The following is an 18,570-nucleotide window of genomic DNA, read 5'->3' as shown; positions in this document are numbered from 1 at the left end:
GTCAGTGCCAAAAGATCGGTTTATTCCGGACCAAAACAACGCTTTAAAAGAAAGAAAACAAGAAAACAGGCTTCGGGGAACTTGCGCTGAAGTTTGCGGTGCCGATTGCAGAGCCATAACACACTACCTAGCGAGAAGAGCAAGCAGTTTTGGGTAGTACTCTTAGTCCTTTTCCGCACCACCTTCAGGCGCTTATTGGCGTGAGCCTCCGCGCTCTGTCGAAGGCGCACGTGCCGTGAGTCAGCTATCTGGGCTACGCCGAGAGAAGCTAGGCAATGAATGCTGTCAGCCAAACGCGGGCATCTAATCGCGCAGAATGTGTGCTCTCGTTTGCAGCGACCGAAGCGGCTGACAAAAGCAGTTTTGAGTCACCGAATGGAACAATTGCAGTGCACATTGGCAACGCAGGTTCCCCATACCTGAGCACGGGAAAACAAATAAACATACTCGAAAGAACAGGTAAAAATAACTACACACAAAATACAGCAAGACGCGCATAAGACGAAGCGGCAGCGATGAGGGCTTGAAACGCTGCATGAAACCTGGCTGCTTGCGTAGCAGCCGCTCACGCCAAAGGGCTGTTCCATCCTTGCAGATGCCACTTCCATCTGCGCTCTTCATCCTGGTACGGTGCCGCCCAGCCGTCCGTGCACATCCTGCTGGCACAGGCTGGCCGCCGAATCCGCGACCACGCTCAAGCAACGCTCCCGCAGGAATCCCCCCGCGCTCCGCTTCGCTGGCCTCATTAAGGATTCAGCGCACAGCGATCGCCACCTGTGCCGAGCAAATGTACGGTCTTGCGTAGTTGCGCTGCCTGCGCGCACATCTAGATGACTGGAAGAGAGCGCGCGCATTTCAAATGGCTAAATAAGGGGCCTTAGAGCCCTACAGGACCGAGGTATGTTTTGAACTTTCGGGCAGATATAGGATCGACTATGGAGGTAAGACTCGGCCCAAGGCCGGGCCAGCGGCACGTCGACTTGACCCCAAGCTCGATTCCGGGTTGCCAATACGTTGGGCTAAGGCCACTATGGTTGACAATACGTTGGGCTAACGCCGCTAAGGTGATCGTCATCATCATCAGCCTTATTACACCTGAGTGGTTGTCAAGGGTGGAGCCTTTGATGGCCCTAAAAGAATTTTAATGCGACGAAGCCAGCCCTTGGCAGGCTGACTGTATCAATAGCATGTGTTCATTCTGTCCTGCAATTTTGTTCTAGTCGTTCTTGTGTAATGCCAAAGCATGGAAAGAAATAAAAAACTGACCTTAATTAATTAGTGGGTAATTACATTCTCGACACGGGTAATTACAGTTTTCATCCAGTGGAGTGGAAGTTTTAACCCACCGTTTCTCACGGGGCAAGTCGTTCTTGAGATGATCCAGATCGATTCATAAGGAATGCGGAAATGCTCGGCTTCTGCATACATGACAAAAAATAGCGGTAATCTCTGAACGCGAAGAACAAGTATGCCCCTTGTAAGCCCACAAGAGAGTTCACAATGCAGTCGACTGCCTTGGAATCTACGAATGTTCCCACGAAAGCGACAGCCCAAGGAGAACACATGATCATAGCAAGCCTCACAAAGAGGGCTGCGTAATTTCGTTGCTTCGTGCTTCTTTTTTCTGCCCCTCCACTGTGCTCCTGTTCTCTTGGCGCAGATCCAGTGGCAGAGGATGTCTGACGAATATATGCCACTGATTTGAAGTAGAAGAGCAGGCAGAATAGGAGAAGCACGGCCACAGGTGCGAGAAAGTAGAGGACTAGACTCCAGAACGTCCCTATCCAGCAGATAGGACTGCCGTAGCTGGGCGACAGGACAGTTCCAGGCAGCGTCCGGTCCACGGTGAAAGCTGCAGCGGTGATGACCAGAGGCAAGCCCCACGAATATAGTCCGTAGACGGCCAGCTTGCTGTCCCGAGTCGAAGACAGCTTTACGGCGGTCAGACTCTTGTAGATGTCGTAGGACAGCGCACTCGTCCAGAAAAATGTGGACAGGAACCCGTAGTGAACGAGTACGCCACCCACCACACATCCTGAGGCAGTAAGACTGATGCAGTTTGTAATTAGAAAAACCAAGTGGGTGAACACGAGGGTAAAGGCGAGACAGAGAGTGCACTTGGATGAGAAACTTCGCGATTTCTTGTAGGCGCAGAACACAATAATTTTTAGCAGAAGGCAGCCTATGGACAGGGAGATACAGATCACGGTGAGGTAGTGCTCCACGTCGTAATGTCTGGAAATTTCATCTTCATCGCCGAGATTCTTAAAGAAGTCAAAATTTCTGTCCTTGTACAGTCTTTTCCCGTCTGTGTCCAAGTTGATGTAGCAGCGGCCATTGTATTCGGCAAGACATGTTGGTGTCCTTTTCACAGTTTTGAAAATAGCTGCCAAATTAGGCGGGTTACGTGTCCCATGAGAACCCCGGTTCACCTCGTAGCGTTTCTGGCGGCAAGATAATGTGGAGTCCCTAGCCCCGTTGCAAATGGCGCAGTAGATGTTCTTGAATGCTACCCCACGGCTGTCTTCTACGGGAGCATAGTACATCCGGCATTTACGAGCCACATCTTCGGGCACGTGCTGTGGGCATGTGTCATTTAAATAATCCGAAGCGCATGACCTCAAGTGGAGCGCGGGATGAGTGAATATCTCGTCTGGAATGCTGACCATTGCATCTTGTCCTTCCTTGTAGATTGTAGTATTCCAGAAGATGCCGCTGGCCATGTAGCTGTTACAGAGTGCACAAAAACCATTCCTGAAAAAGAAATATGAAATCAATTGCACTCACGACAATCCTGATGATGAGAGCTAGGGCAGCTAGTTGGTCCATGTTCATCATCATCATCATCAGCCTGACTACGCCCACTGCAGGGCAAAGGTCTGTACAATGTCTCTCCAATTAACCCTGTCCTTTGCCAGCTGTGGCCATCGTATCCCCGAAAACTTCTTAATCTCATCCGGCCACCTCACCTTCTGCCGTCCCCTGCTACGCTTACTTTCTCTTGGAATCCACTCCGTTACCCTTAAGGACCAGCGGCTGTCTTGCCTTCGCATTACATGCCCAGCTCAAGACCATTTCTTCCTCTTGATATCGACTAGAATATCACTAAACCGCGTTTGTTCCCTCACCCACTCTGCCCGCTTCCGGTCTCTTAACGTAACACCTGTCATGCTTTTCCAAATATTGCATTTGCTTTCAATGCTGCGTTCACGGAACTGTGGTTTCGTTTTGCGGGTTATCCACTAGTGGTTTATGAGTGCAAGAAATGTGCTGTCACTGACTTGAGCATCTTGTCCTGATGCCCGTTTTAGGTAAGCATCTGAGAGCGTTCGTCCTATGTTCGACCCAATACATTATTATGGCCATTGCCTTGCGCGTACAAACGCAGCATTGAGTGAACGAGGCTCCGCGTCAGCTACGCTCAGTTATCTGCCGCGTCGACTCTGGCGACTCTGCCGTAACTGCCGCGGCTGCTTCTACGCTGGCGTGCCGCTTGCTGCAACGTGCTATCATTTCGGGATGTTATCTTGAGAGGCGTTTCGAGGCATTTTGCGGCGCGCTCCACTGGATGACGGTATTGGCGACATTCGCGACACACCAAGTAAACATATTTTGTTTCTTTACTATGGCTACATACGCCTCTCTTCCGTCTACCATCGTAATTTGGAGTTTACAAGATTGCATGCGTCTTTCTCCAACCCCGTGTGCAAAAATGCATTGTGAGATGCACTTGCGACTCTGCAATCATGCTGATGCTGGTAATATGTAGTAATTTTTTATGGCACAAGGGCATCTACGGAGAAAGAGCGACATGGCACAATGTAATTTTAGTTTGCTCAAGTTGGGGTTAAAGACCCATTTCCCGAGCATTCCACCCTCAATAAGCCGAGCACTAGGCCAGTAGGAGGCTTGTACCCATTGTGACACCTGTGGGCACCCGGCGGCACTGGGGATCGAACCCCGCACCTCCCGCACGCGAGGCGGACGCTCAACTTCCAGGCTGCCGGTGATGTCCTCAGCGATCATCATATCCCCTACAAACACACATTATGTTCTGACATGCCTATTCAAACACCCTGTTTGACAAAATAACTTGAATGGTGGAAACACTAGAAATTCGATCAGGCACGTCGCGCACTTCCCCCTTGGCAGCTGCAAGCCACCTAACGTAGCAAAGCTCTGAAAGTGCTCTAGTTTTTACACCAATTTAAATGTGTCTTCTGCGGCCACTTTTTCGATTCCTCCCTCGATATCGCGCTCACGATAAAAAGTAACAGCTACAAATCCGCAGCTGCGGGCGTTCGAAATTGGTAATTTGCGAGCTTTTTCAAGTGCGCGAGAATGAGGTTCTAGAAAACGCCAGCTCAGAGACAACCTTTCATCTGTTGTTTGTTTATTTAAACGAAAAAAGGCGACGTCGTTTCGCTACTACTGACAACTAACTTGAAAGCATTTGCGCACTTCTGTTCGAAACTTTAGCTAGAGGCGATACCTGTCCTAAGCAAAACTAACAAATAGCGGAAAGTTTCGACTGCTTCACGCTGCACTGGTTACTCTTTGGTGCCCGTTGGATAAAAAGCTATGTGAATCGCTTTTAATGTTTGCTTTTGTAGGCGAAATTTTTCATGTTAATACCTCTCTCTACGAGCCTTTTTTTTTTAAACTGTTATGACTGAATTAAAACACTCCACTTCGATGCCACTCCTCCGAGCTTAAATTGAAAGCACCTTGAAACACCACGATGATAGTGTAGCTGGTGGTGCACTGACCTCGAGGCTTTCCTTTCCCACAGTAAAGTACAATAGCGACAGTGCTAACGTTTGTGTTAATAACCAGCGCACAAGGGCTGAAGCACTGTGGCGCCCTTCCTTTTTCGTCGAGTAGTTGAGAGGGAATTGTGGGATTTTTTTTATAACCACACTGCTGCGTGTCCCATGAAAGAGAAGCAGTGTTATATAGGAATTGTTTGTATAGTGACGGAAAATACAGTATCAGGATGCAGCATAGCAGAGCACAAACAACGGCTAACAACTTAATTGACCACGGGGCGAGGAAAAAGAGACTGAAAGTTTCTCGAGGTTATTTTCAGCGTTCCTTACCTGTATGTAACGTGGTTGGTGCCTGTTACTGGAATGCGGTAGAAAATTTCATCAAAGGACTCCGATTCTTCACAGCCTTTTCTGATTTCGTTGTCAGGCCACGCCTGCGGACATCCGACGACCATTTTAAGTGGAACAGGAGGCTCTGAGCGACGTTTCACTTCCACGCATGAACTCCGAGACGTGTCGGCTTCTTCCGCACGTTCAGGGAGCTCAACGTTCCAGCAGCAGTCTTCGTAGGCTCTGCAGTTTGGCGCGCACGAGCACGTGACCACAAAGGCATCCGGCTCGTCACAGCTGACCAGGTTGTCCGAGCAACCATGGTAGTGTTTGGGGCAGTCCATTAGGGTCTCGAAGATATTGTCCGGAAGGTCCTGGTAAGCATCTCTGGGCACTGTCCACGGCAATTCGCAGGCATCGTCGAAAAAATAATCCACGAAATACTGCTGCCCAAGAGATACTGCTGCCCAAGCCGCAAGGAGACACGCCATCAACGGAAGCTTTGCCATCATCTGCTTTATATTGTACAGCCTTCCTTTGGAGTAGCTGCGCATAGAAACAAGAACACAGCCAAAAGTAGGCCAGATGAGAAAAATAAGGCCGATGCATTAGGTCCAGAAGAGAGCTTTTACATAATCAGCACGTTTGGGATATAAAAAAAATTGCATCATAGCTACACGACGCCAGTGTGATAAGAATGTGCTGACGTCAACTTAAGAGCTGTTTACATTAATAGTAGACAGGATGGTCGTCAAGAGTGCTGAGACTTGAACGTACACTTCTAATAAGGGTTCAAAATGGACATCGGCTCCTTCTGTAAAAGGGCCACTTCTTGCTGGAATATTGCAAACACTATGGAATGATAAGGTTAAACCGGGAATCAGCCTGCCTCTATGTAGACTTGGAAAAAGAAAACAGCGAAGCTCGCGACGCCAATGGAACTTGGTGATTGCGTTTGCGCGTACGGCGAATGCGACTAAGACCACTTCTCTACTGTTTCCAGCCGTAACGACACTCATCAGGCACTGCAGTAAATGCAAGACTTTAGCATAACGGGCAACCACGTAAGTAGTTCATAACCAATAACCTTTGCGTTTTCACACTGCTTGCTGATTATTATCTGTCGGCCTTACTACTTCAGTTCTGTGGTTTTAGGATCAACCCAGCGTCGTTGTATAAAGGAAACTGAGCTGAGCTGTGACATCTGTTGCCTTCGCGCAGTCATAGAAATATTTCTTTTCTCTCTCATTGCTGAAATACTAGATCAGATAATTCGAACAATCACGCGTGCCTTTTGGTGACCCCCCCCCCTTTTTTTTTAAGCTTTGGTTGAGGAAGGCGCATTGAGGGCGAAGCATAAGCTCCCGGTTAAAAATTGTCTCTATTCCTCATACTGTGACATCGTATACTAGTCTGTGTTATCATAAAATGTCAGGTTTCGGTTCAGCGGCCGACAGTCAGTTGAGGAGTGAAATGAAAATGTCTAGTGATTGCACGCTCTAAGATTCTATAAAGCATAACAAAGCTAAACACTGATGAGCTAATTAGGACATTTAGCGTTGAGACGTTAAGACCCGCTTGCGATACCACACCTCTGCAAAGCCCGGCGAAGATTTAACTGAACAAGAACCACGGATTTGCGGAAAGGTCGCCGGAGTGCTGCCTGCCATATCATACTATACCATAGCATGCTCTCCATACCACACAATAACTCGCTGTGTCATGACATGCACAGCCTACTATGCTACACTATGCCATAATGTACTATGGGGTACCTTTCATCAAGTCCTGGCGACGAGCCGTACGGGACGCGCACCCGGCAGTTGCAGAAATGAAGCACGTTTCCTGGAGAACCCGAGAGACCGCAATTGGCGGAGTTTCGCAGTGCGTCCATTAGCCACGTGAGCGGAAGGGGCACATTGCCGGGACAACGAGATTCTGACTGACGTTCTCAATATCTGATCTTCGACGCTCACCGAGGCCATGGGTCGGCACAGATGGCGCGGAAAAGCCTGGGCTCGGCACATGTGGGCTGTGCAAACATCGGGACGCCTTGCCGTTGACGTAAGGCATGAGGCAACTGACATCGGCCTGATTTCGCATGATATCATATCACACTCTTTGAACGGCGCTAATTTTAATGTCTGAGCGGCTGCGGATGACAACTTCTGTTCGTATACCACTGACATCAAAGGCAAATCTACTTCGCGATCAAATTATTTCTATTTCAATTTTGCTGCAAGTCTTGACGAGCCTATAACGTTCTAGTGTTTTGAGTGATTTCGAGCATACTGCGCAATGCTCCGCGATAACTTCGGTATCGCGATGTTCACGGCAAAGTGTTGCGACAAGGGTTACGTTATCGCGAAATGTATGACAGCACACAAAAATTATTTCACCTTTTTCGCACTACGCCGCCAACACCAACAATGGCGCGTAGCGCAGCCCGATCAATTCTCACAAGGGCCATGGAAGGGCAAGACCTAAGTCGTCCATTCAAAACAAGGGTGAGAAAATGAGGGACAGCAAACCAGTCGAGCAAGGAGACAAGCTCGCCGCTGCGATTCACTGTGTGCCTGCGAAGAGTGCTCACGGGTTTGCATTTTCAGGAAAGTAGGTATTCGAGCTAATGGGCAGCACTTCAGCGACCTCCGAATTTCTTGTTATATTGTCGTTCAGAGACAATGACGGGAATTGATTGCGCGCAGCTTTACGAATAATGCCAAGTGGCCGAGTAGAGCTGCTAGCCTTAAGAAATGTGCTTTGAAAAATGCTAGTATACGTAATGTTTAGCAGGCAGGCCAAGGTATACCGAATTATTATCTGTACTGACGCACTGCCAACAGCTATGCAGTACAATTAGGCCAGCAGGAGTAACAGGTCCGTGCCATAAGAAAAACATCTAGAGAGTAACGGAGGATAATACGGATCTGGCTAGTTGGTATATAATGCATTTAAAACGGCATGCAATGAGGAACAGCACACAGCAAGGAGGTGTCGTGTCCCCTTGCTGGGTGCTGTCCCTCGTTGGCTGCTGTTTTACGAGTACTTACGGACGAGTGCCTACGAGTACTTACGAATAGACTGTACTTACGGATAGAGCTCAGAAAAATGGTAAGTACACGTACGTGCTTGTGCGCGTGTGTGCACGCTGGAGGTTAAAGAAAATGGTTAACGCTATCAGGCATAGAGAGGAGAAAATGGCACTGCGAAGGATATCGACAGCGCATAAAAGACGACCGGTGATAGTTTTCACTTTCTTTATTTCATTTGTTCTCTCCACCCGCCTCTTTTCATTTCTTCCGGTACGTCACATGACTTTGTATAAGTGCAACAAAGACAGCGGCGAACAGTTATTAATTCGCGCACTGTTTTTGTATGTCGCTGCTTCCTGTTCCTTCATTCCCGCAGCTACGAAGCAACTGTCAAAAACAGGGGCCATATCGTTTTGGCAGCCTTGGCCGACCGGGCAGTGCTGGAAGTCCCGGTTTTCGACCCCTGGACAGACCGAACACGCTCTGGATAGGCCTGACGGTTCGTTGAGAACTCTCTAAACGATCTGCACGTGGACATACTGTCTACAGTGAGAGATACTTTATCTCTTCGCGGCTGAGTCACATTCTTATCTATCTTCGCCGTCACCTTTATCTTTTCCGGTAGGTAGCACAGAGTGTCGAAAACAGCGTTCCTATTTGTCCACGCCTCCGCAAAGCAATAAAAAAGGCTACAACGCTCGTCAATACGTCGAAATTGAATTAAATGTTGCTGGCCAACCTATGCCGGTAGTCTCGCTTTAGAGACCTGTCGGCCTCCATCTAGAATCTACCTGCAAACTAACGACTGAGCACGGCAACACACCAGGAGCTACGACGGCTATCAAGCATAAACGGTCGATACCACAGTAAGAAGGAGCAGAATACCGTCCGCCTAATTCAGGCCTCACCATCAGCCACCTAGTGTACGTACGTGACCCGATACCACACCCTTAATCCAGGATACGCAGAGCGAAAGCTGTAGGCGTTCATTGTGTTCGTTGGCGTTGACAACGTTCTAGGTGCCGATAATATTCAGGAAAGGAAAGGCGCATAACTGGCTCCCTGGGTCAGTGGACGCCTCAATCGCGCTTTGGGGTACGTGACGTTGGCGTCCAACTGCAAAAAACCTGCTTTAATTTCGTTCCGCACAATGGATAGGCAGCGCGCCCACACCGCCAGGTGGCAGTTAATGGTTGATCGCGAGAGGATGGTCACTCCAAGAACAATGCGGCGTATTGCTACAGTGCGGCGTTGTCTGCCACAACATTCTCAGCGCTAATGCAAGCAGCCGAAGTTCAACGTGCCTCCACGTTAGCAAACGCACCACTTCGCTCGTTCGCTTTGTCAACGTACCAAGACTAAGGGCTGCATAACTAGCCCTACGAGGAATATTATTACAGAATTTGAATATCCCTGCACGTACCAGTCGCCACACATCACTCGTGACGGTGGCTCGGCGGTGACAGCGGCGTTGCCGACTCCTCGGCGCTATAGGACTTGATTTCAGACCCGCTGCCTCTCACTCAAATTCATCTTACACTGCGTGTGGCTGAGGTCGCTGAAGTGCAGGCCGAAGCTCTTTGCGAGAGCTTCGTTGTCGGAATCGGGAACGAGATCCGTCGTAACGTTGGTGCAAATGTAAACAAAGCGACGACGACTGATATAAGCCTTCAACGTCCGGTCGGCAGTATTCATTTTAACTGCATGCTGCTAGGCGGGAGCGCAGCGCTCGCAGCCAGCAATCACGAAGTTTTTTTTCCGTTTCTGCCACGTTACGTCACTCTTGCCCTATTTGGTCATCTGAGAGTCCTGAGCTTGAATCGTAGTGGCGGGAAAAAGTTTTTCAACTTCGAATCCAGATCTCTTAGCAATAAAGGCACCTTCCTCTCCCGGACAAGCGGAAACCGCAAAATGCCAAATTATCGGATTTTACTAACAAAAAAAAAATTGGCTGTGGTTTAGCTCTGGTTAACCAAAGTTGAATAGCGAAAGCTTCGTTTCCTCGGCACGTCGTCTATGCCGCAAAATGCCAAATTATCGGATTTTACTAACAAAAAAAAATTGGCTGTGGTTTAGCTCTGGTTAACCAAAGTTGAATAGCGAAAGCTTCGTTTCCTCGGCACGTCGTCTATGCAGCGTCTCATTCCGACGCTCTCAAGAACTCAATCCGGTCTCTTCCGCATTTGAAGAGTCACTCCGGGACGTGGCACGACTTCTAGCCGCATCTTCGTTACAACGTTTCTCGAGTCATGCGGCGCGTTCTTCTGGCGTCTCTTGAGCGCGTTGTCTCTTCCTCGCTTCGTTCTGCCGTTGTTGCGTTGTTGCGACGGCGGTCTAGCTTAACGGAGGTCTCGGTTCTGGCAGTCTTGTTGCCATAGGTAGCATAAGAGGGCTCTCGCACAGTTTCCGCCCTCGCCGTTAGGTGACGTTCTACGTCACACTCGCGGTATTACAGGACGCGCTACGTCCACCGCTATGGACGAGGGTAACGCTGGTGAACACTCTCAAGGTTCGCTTACACGCAATAAACATAAATACCCACGAAAGCAGCAGATTGGACAGCCGTCGCCGTAGCTCAGTTGGTAAGAGCACCGGACGCGATATTCGGAGGTCGTGGGTTCGGATCCCACCGGCGGCATGGTTGTTTTTTCTGCAGCTTTATAAGTAATTTTCTTTAAAAACCAATTAATTGGCATTACAAATTTTAAAAAATAGAAACATTTTCCTATGCCCCTTGGTTTCGGTGACTGTTGGCTTCCTATATATATATATATATATATATATATATATATATATATATTATATATATATATATATATATATATATATATATAGATATACATATATATATATATATATATAGTATATATATATATATATATATATATATATATATATATATATATATATATATATATATATATATATATATATATATATATATATATATGTATATATATATATATATATATATATATATATATATATATATATATATATAATATATATATATATATATATATATATATATATCGAGCGAGCGGCGACGGCAGAGGCGTCGACGGCGGCGCCATCTTTTGGAGCGCGCTGCTGCGGCGTTGCTAGGCAACGACGGTTCAAGGTCGGCCACGGCATACGACATAAGAATACGGCACGACGGGCCGAAATTGCTCGCTGGCTGGCCTCAATGAGCTCGTAGTAGCGCAACAACAACGACTTCTACGCAGCCATTCGGGGCTAAAAATACTAGAAAAGCTAGGCTTCGAACCTCGAGCGCGGCTCAAACACACGGAGAATATCCCAACAGACATAAGGACCAAAATCAGAATCCCACCACTCCCAAGGAATATGCATCCGGTACACCATGAGGGTAGGCGAAAGGACAGAGCGAAAGCTCTGCAGAAAAAATTAGCCAATAGACAGGACGTGGTTTACACTGACGCGGCGGAATATGAAGGCAGAACGGGTTTCGTAGCCCTGGCGACCAGGGAGGGCGGAGACCGAGTCTCGTGCTGCAGCACCCAACAGAGTGATGCAACAGCGGCTGAGGAGGTAGCCATTGCGCTGGCTTTAACTCAACGGAATGTTAGGGTGATTATAACAGATTCCAAATCGGCTATCCGCAACTACAACGCAGGCAGGGTATCTGTCGAAGCAGTCAAAATTCTCACAGCCGGCCCGACACCGGCAGAACTAATTAACCTTGTTTGGACTCCGGCCCACGAGGGCCTCCGGGGAAACGAGACAGCGCACGCATTGGCCCGAGGACTCACACACCGGGACCCCAATGCGGTCTCGTCGAGTAGAGAGTCCCTTCAGACGAGCGAGGAGCTGAACACGTACCAAGATATTCTTAACCATTACAGATTAGGAAGACAGACATTACCTGGAGCATGCAAGGGCCTCAGCAAAAAGGAAGAGGTCATATGGAGAAAGTTACAGGCGGGAGTTTTTCCGAACCCACTCGCACTAAGCAGATGGCATCCGGCGATCCAAGACCCCAGGTGTAAACAGTGTAATGAAATAGCTGACATGATCCACATGGTGTGGACATGCCCTAGCCACAACGAACCAGACAGGAATATAGAGTCCTGGGAGGCTTTAATGGCCAGCCAGAAAGAAGAAGAACAAAAAGAAGTCATCCGTCTGGCCCTGGACACCGCTGAATCCCAAGGGATCCCAGCCTGCTGAAAGGGGAGGAAGATGACGGCGGTCAAGACTCGTCTTTTTCGCCCTCTGATTCCTTGACGGGTGCAAATAAAGTTATTTCATCGCTGGCTGGCGTAGTAAAGCTTTCGCTTTAAAAAACTGATAGCTTTTTCCTCAGTGTCCCTTTAGGACAAATGTTATAAGCTTGCAATGAACCTATAAAAGGACTGTTTCCCATAGTGTGCTTTCAGTTATCCCTTTCTGGAGAAAAACTAAACTAATTGGAAACTGAAAAAACATTTTATCAAGTGGTAGTGAACACATGTCGCAATGGGATGAATCTTTGGTGCCTTTTCACCACGTCGCTTTATTGCGAGAATTTTGGCAGGAAGTTGCTTTGAGAAGGGGGAGACGCAGTAATTAGAACTCCTTTCGTCATTTATGCATGAACTAAGGTTCCGCAGATTACTAAGGTATGCTCTATTCCCAATGCCAATACAGGTCACTGAATACCCCCTGTACCAGGCGGTGAATAGCACTGAAGAGATCATGTATCCCTCATTTGCACCTTTCCTTACTGGAATTTTATTGCTGTCTTTATGGAGGTCTATGGTGGCGCTGAAGTCGTTATAGATATCTTCCAGCATTTTTAGATGAGGCTCTTCTACATCATTATTGCGTAATGCCTTGGACAGGAAAATGTCGTGGAAAGCTATGGAAAGGAATAACAAAAGCTTCAACGTTAAGAGATAGAAACAGAGCACATTAGATGAGGGAACAAACGGGGGTTAATGATATCCTAGTCAAAATCGAGAAGTCGGCTTGGGCAGAGCATGCAATAACGAACTGGATTCCAAGAAATGGCAAGCGTAGCAGGAACAATTATCATGATTATGATGGTGAATGGTTCTAACGGGGCAGGAAAAGCCGTTTACGTCGGAAGCTAAAACAAAAGAAAAAATTGTTTAAGTAGACAACGCTGTGAACCGGCGGCTGGGTGGTGGCGGCCGCTTCGCGCTTACGCTTTCTACGCTTTTGCTCGAGTGCGGCCTCGTCGGAGACGGCAACCCCGGATGTTGAAAGTTCGACCTCTATGTGTTGTCGACGGCGCCACACTCATTGCTGCGATGTTTTCGTTCGCAGTTCCTTCTTGTCGCTACGCCGCCGATCGACTTGCCGTGCGGCGGCGAGCACACTTTGGTCTTCTCGACGGCGAGACTCGCGATCGCGATCGCGAAGTGCGCCCTCCACATCCCCCATAGGTCAAGGAGTGTAATTAGCCGGGCCGGTTGGTTCACGACACAATAATAACAGCGCGACAGACGGGACGATAAGGAAGAGACACAAACGCGAGCGCTGAATATCAACTGAAAGAAATTTTATTGCAGCGATGCAATTTCTACCCCAGGGTCACGCCCAGAGCGTAAAAACATTAAAACGTTAAAACCAAGCAGCAATATTTCCGCGTTCTTAGCAGTCAAGAAAACTAATCTATTTTATTTTCAAATTGATAGAAGGTGTGCTCACGCATTTCCCTCCTCTCTTATGAATGACATGCTCTTCAAATAATTCGGGCCCAAGCTAGCAGTGGTTTTAAAGTTTTTATGCTTTTTATGCTGTGGGCGTGACCCTGGGGTATAAATTGCGTCGTTGCAATAAAATTTCTTTAAGTTGAAAGTCAGCGCTCGGGTTTGTGTCTCTTCCTTATTGTCCCGTCTGTCGCGCTGTCATTTATGTGTCATGAACCAACTGGCCCGCCTAATTCCACTCATGGATCTAATTTATTCTACGTCGGGCTCATCTGTTTCATTGTCCCTTCAAGACTGCTGTTTGCACCAGCCTCATCGTGACAGCCACATGCAGAGCACGGCTACTCTTTTTTTTCTATCAGAAATGACAACCTGCCTCCGGAACTACGCAGCGTGATAGGACCACTACTACGTTCGAGAAGACATGGCGTCAGGATATGCCGCTTGCTGTGGTCGGAAGCCTTGTACGAGGTGGTATTTTTACAGGACTGTCTGAGGACTGCTTGATTCCGTGAGGCCCCTGCGAGGGGAGAGGAAAAACAATTCTTTCAGTCCCTTATCACCGTTTCTCAAGTGAGTAACTTCCTGTGGAACAAGATTCTACTGATTTTTCCTAAGAAAGCCCCACGGGTATTCAAACATTGCACATTTTCAGCAATCCGGAAGTGCCTGTGGACGCTAGAAAAACTCTCAACTTAGGACCAAAGTTCTGCGTTGATCCTCGTCTGGGCAAGTTCGAGCTACTTTCTTTAGTGAGGAAAACCGCTGCAAGAGCACACCTGGAAGAGCCTGACAGATTTATCAGCGAAGGCGATGATATTCAAAGGAAGGAAAATATGAAGAAGCCTCTCATAAACTGGAGCAAAGTTGCGGGAAGCCTCAGAGAAGCAGATCTTCGGTTGCTGACTTCTCACAAAGAAGGAGGCTTCGCGGTCCTACCTTTGCATACTTTTGGGAGAAAGGCTGAAGAGGCCATGCTGGCAAATTTCCGGAAAGTAGCAAAAGTAGAGCCTCAGGCTGTGAATAAACAGGCAGAAAAGCTTTGTGGTGGCCTCAACCTAACTAAGGTGCGACAAGCTATGAAGAAGAGCAAAGGTCTAAGCCTGAACGCCTTCCTTCAGGTCAAGACACACAGAGAAGACACCTTTAAGATTAATTGTTTCGGAGGGCAGTTGACAGCACGTGTTAGGGCGATTTCTACAAGAGTCCCTTTTCTTGCTAGCAGTGGACGACCCTTTTCCTAATAAAGAAACCTGAGCAAGTTTCAAGGTACCTCGAAGAACAGTGCCCGCAAAAGGCAAACATTTTCTCGGTTGACTTGAAAGACATTTATTACTCTCTACCGCACGAGTTGTTCGAGGTGGTAAATGAAAGCATCGAAACAATGATAACCGTTAGGTTTCAAAATGCCTGTGGCATTAATTGTGCTAGCTTCTTTGCAGACCTGGGGCTTTATCTGCTCTCAACCTTCACAATCTTTAAAGGTGAACTTTACATCCAGCAAAAAAGAGTGCGCATTGGATCATACGTGGCGCCGCTTCTCAGCGACCTGCTACTTGGCCGCTGTGACAGAAAACTGAAAAAAGACCCAGAAAACAGCAGCTCGCTCAACGTGTTCCGCTATGTGGACGGTTTTCTGATCATCTACAAGGCCTCTGACTTGGGACCCCAGAGCGGTGGAACTTATCAAGATATTCGCAGATACTATTAAAATTTTACTCCGACGAGGGAATTACCGCAAGACAACCAACTCCAGTTCCTGGACTTGCGCCTGTTCGTACGCCCAGAGCACATCTATTGGTGCTACTCCCCGTGCTCAAAGAAAGGTCTCATGCCTTACAGTTCGGCTCACTCGAAACTAGTAAAAACAGCCGTAGCAACTACCGCCTTGAAGAACACCCTCAATACATGTCTGCATCGTACAGAAGAAGGCTTTAACTACATATATGCTGCACACCGCCGGATTCCCGGACGCTGTTCTTTGTAGTGTTGGCTACAAAATTTTGAAAGATTTCTGCTGGGCAGCCGCGACGACACAGGAACAAGAGGATCGTGAAAAAAAACTGTTGCGATCCCGTATGTGCACGGCGCGAGTCATCCTTTGAAGAAAGCTTTGGGGCGGTGCGAGGTAAGGATGGTTTTTACTGCAACTAACAAACTGGAAAAACTTTGCAAAATGGTCAATCGAGAAGAAAAGCCGCCAAAACAGCGCCAAAAGAAACACGAGAGGCATTTCAGAGAATGTAAAAAAGAAGTGGTCTACGATGTGCCTTTGTCCTGTGGATCATCCTACATAGGACAGACCGGACGTTGTTTAAGTGATAGACTCAGAGAACATAGCAGAGATATCAAAGACAGCACGAGGACAAATCTGCCTGAACAGGCGGCCACCTGCAAGCGCACCGCAAATCTTGACAAAAGCAAGGTCCTAAGGAGATACAAGCAACAGCATGTGCGCGAATTATTTGAAGCGCATGTCATTCAAGAAAGAACAGTGAGGCGCGTGAGCACACCTTCTGTCACTTTGAAAAGAAAAGAGATTAGTTTCCTTGACTGCTAAGAGCGCGGAGAATCTTGCTGCTTGGTTTTAAAGTTTTTATGTTTTTATGCTGTGGGCGGGACCCTGGGGTATAAATTGCGTCGCTGCAATAAAATTTCGTTCAGTTGATAGTCAGCGCTCGTGTTTGTGTCTCTTCCTTATTGTCCCGTCTTTCGCGCTTTTATTTATGTATCCCCCATAGCACTCCGCCCATATTATCCGCCCGCCCGGGTACTGGGAGGAAGCTACCCCTATGTCAGACTGCATGACTATCATGTCATCAGCCTTCTCGCTGTATTACTGTTCCCGACCACTCGAGAATTCTAAGGAGCATCCAGACCTTGGCGGCAATCATGACGCCCTGGTATTCCCTGGTAGTTTACCGCGAATTCGTTTGTTTGGACCGAGGACAACTTAACACTTTTGTACCAGCCCAGTCTTCACTGACTGAAAATGCCTTTTGTTTTGTTTGAGCTCGCGTCCTGTTTTCGCTCGTTAGGCTGTAGATAATTTACGGACTTCTATTTAATCCATAACACGACTTTATGCTCTGTGACTTACTTGCAGTTCACACGCTTCTAAAGAAATATTTTCACAAACCATGAGTGTGAAATTTTTGTCAGGTGGGAGTTGTCAGATGTCAACATGGTGTGGGCCCTGCGATTTTACACACCATGGAACCATGAAATGGTCTCAGGTATCTTCATGACAGGATAGAAAACTTCCGGTAAATAACGAATGTGCCAGACTTTATCAGAGTTTGAGAAAAGGATCTTCCTATCTCACGGCCCGCGCTTCGGCTGTCAACGTGTTGAAGAAAAGTCAGGCGCCTCACCCCTGAGACTTGTCTTGTTGGGTATCTTATGCAAACATGGCCTTGCCATTTCCTTACCCGACATGGAGTCAATACGTTCTCGGAAGGATTTCCGGCACATTCTTGCTTGCGCGGCCAGAAACGGCGCGGGCACCGCTTAGGGTTGTTTGTAGGCTTTTCCGATAATTTGCACAAGCCGGCGAGAGGCTAACAGCGACTGCGATAGGCAGGTCAGATGGGACATGCTTTTCCAAACGAACAAAGAGATACAAGGCTGTAGCGACAGTCGGGCGTGCCCGTAATAAGTTGCACTTTATAAGCATATGCAATAAGTGCTCTCTTCGAGTCACCAAATTGCCCCAAGTTCCATGATGTGCAACAACGCGGCGGACGAGTGCAACTCGTCATTGGCAACATTGGTAGCACTTCTAATGACGAGTACAGCTCGGGGTTGGCGATTAAAGGGTTAAAAACGTATCTTCGAGATTTGTACTGAGGCGTACACGAGTAATCATGAGCAGATAAATCACGGATGTCGCAATTAACCGAGTACAAAACTACGCTTCCGGTAAATTTACTTCTTGATTGGCGTGTCATAGCGCCGTCATGCGGCACCCACAGAACATCCCCTTCGCAATGTAGGACGCTGGCCCAGCAGATTGCGCGCGCGTATTAACGCAGCGGACGCCAGCTCGGCCACTTAGCCATGCCCAAAGACGCAAATTCAGATGGCGGACCGCGCACAGCTATCGTATTTCCGCACATCTTTTAAGACAATACAAGAATTCCGTAGGCACGCAATTTTCAGTGGTGATGCGTAGGACGTTACGAGCTCGAGGCGACGGCGTACACAGGGGCTTAATTGCCATACGCTGGCGAAAATGGTTGTCTCAGAGTCCTTCTGGGGAAGTGTTGAAGCTCACATCGAGCAAGCAGTCGCAGTAGAAACTAGCTAGCCCCCCCATGTTCTGTGACTTAAAATGCGGCACATTCTCTTTGCGCAACCTTGCCATGCTAACAGGCTCCCGAAGGGAAGGGTTACGTCAGGTGGCACAGGCGAAGTTCGTGTGGAAAGACTGTACAAGCCATGCTCTGCAACTTGCCGCGGCGACAAGGTTTACGTAACGGACGGAGGGTGAAACATGGACATATATAAAAATGTGCCTGTTGAACTAGAAAGATATGGTCGTGTCCCTAATCTCCTCTGTTTCGCGTAAGCGCTCTTGTTCACCACAGGATGGTGAATCTTCAGTACCTCCTGCGTGATAATAGAGCATGATTAAAACTTAAGTTCTTCAACGCCTTCAATCACATATTCCTCATTTATTCTTTAGAATACAACAAATGTATTAGCTGTGATATCTCTGTAACAGGAGATATGTAAAAGCCCACGCGTTTCGCGGTA

At 47.8% G+C, this 18,570-nt stretch overlaps 1 protein-coding gene across 1 annotated transcript; it reads right to left on the bottom strand.

Annotated features, from left to right (window-relative positions):
• Positions 1-5,641, bottom strand: LOC144108026 (uncharacterized). The gene is made up of 2 exons (XM_077641295.1): positions 5,100-5,641; positions 1-2,754 (listed from the first exon to the last, which is right to left on the bottom strand). Exons 1-2 carry the CDS (start codon positions 5,609-5,611, stop codon positions 1,353-1,355), a joined length of 1,914 nt encoding a protein of 637 aa, XP_077497421.1. The 5' UTR covers positions 5,612-5,641; the 3' UTR covers positions 1-1,352.
• Between the last annotated feature and the right edge of the window lie 12,929 nt (positions 5,642-18,570).

This window comes from Amblyomma americanum, chromosome 10 (assembly GCF_052857255.1).
Source record: "Amblyomma americanum isolate KBUSLIRL-KWMA chromosome 10, ASM5285725v1, whole genome shotgun sequence".
In the NCBI taxonomy this organism is placed as follows: domain Eukaryota; kingdom Metazoa; phylum Arthropoda; class Arachnida; order Ixodida; family Ixodidae; genus Amblyomma; species Amblyomma americanum.
The sequence above is the reverse complement of the archived record's forward strand: the minus strand, read 5'-3'. Positions and strand labels throughout refer to the sequence as shown.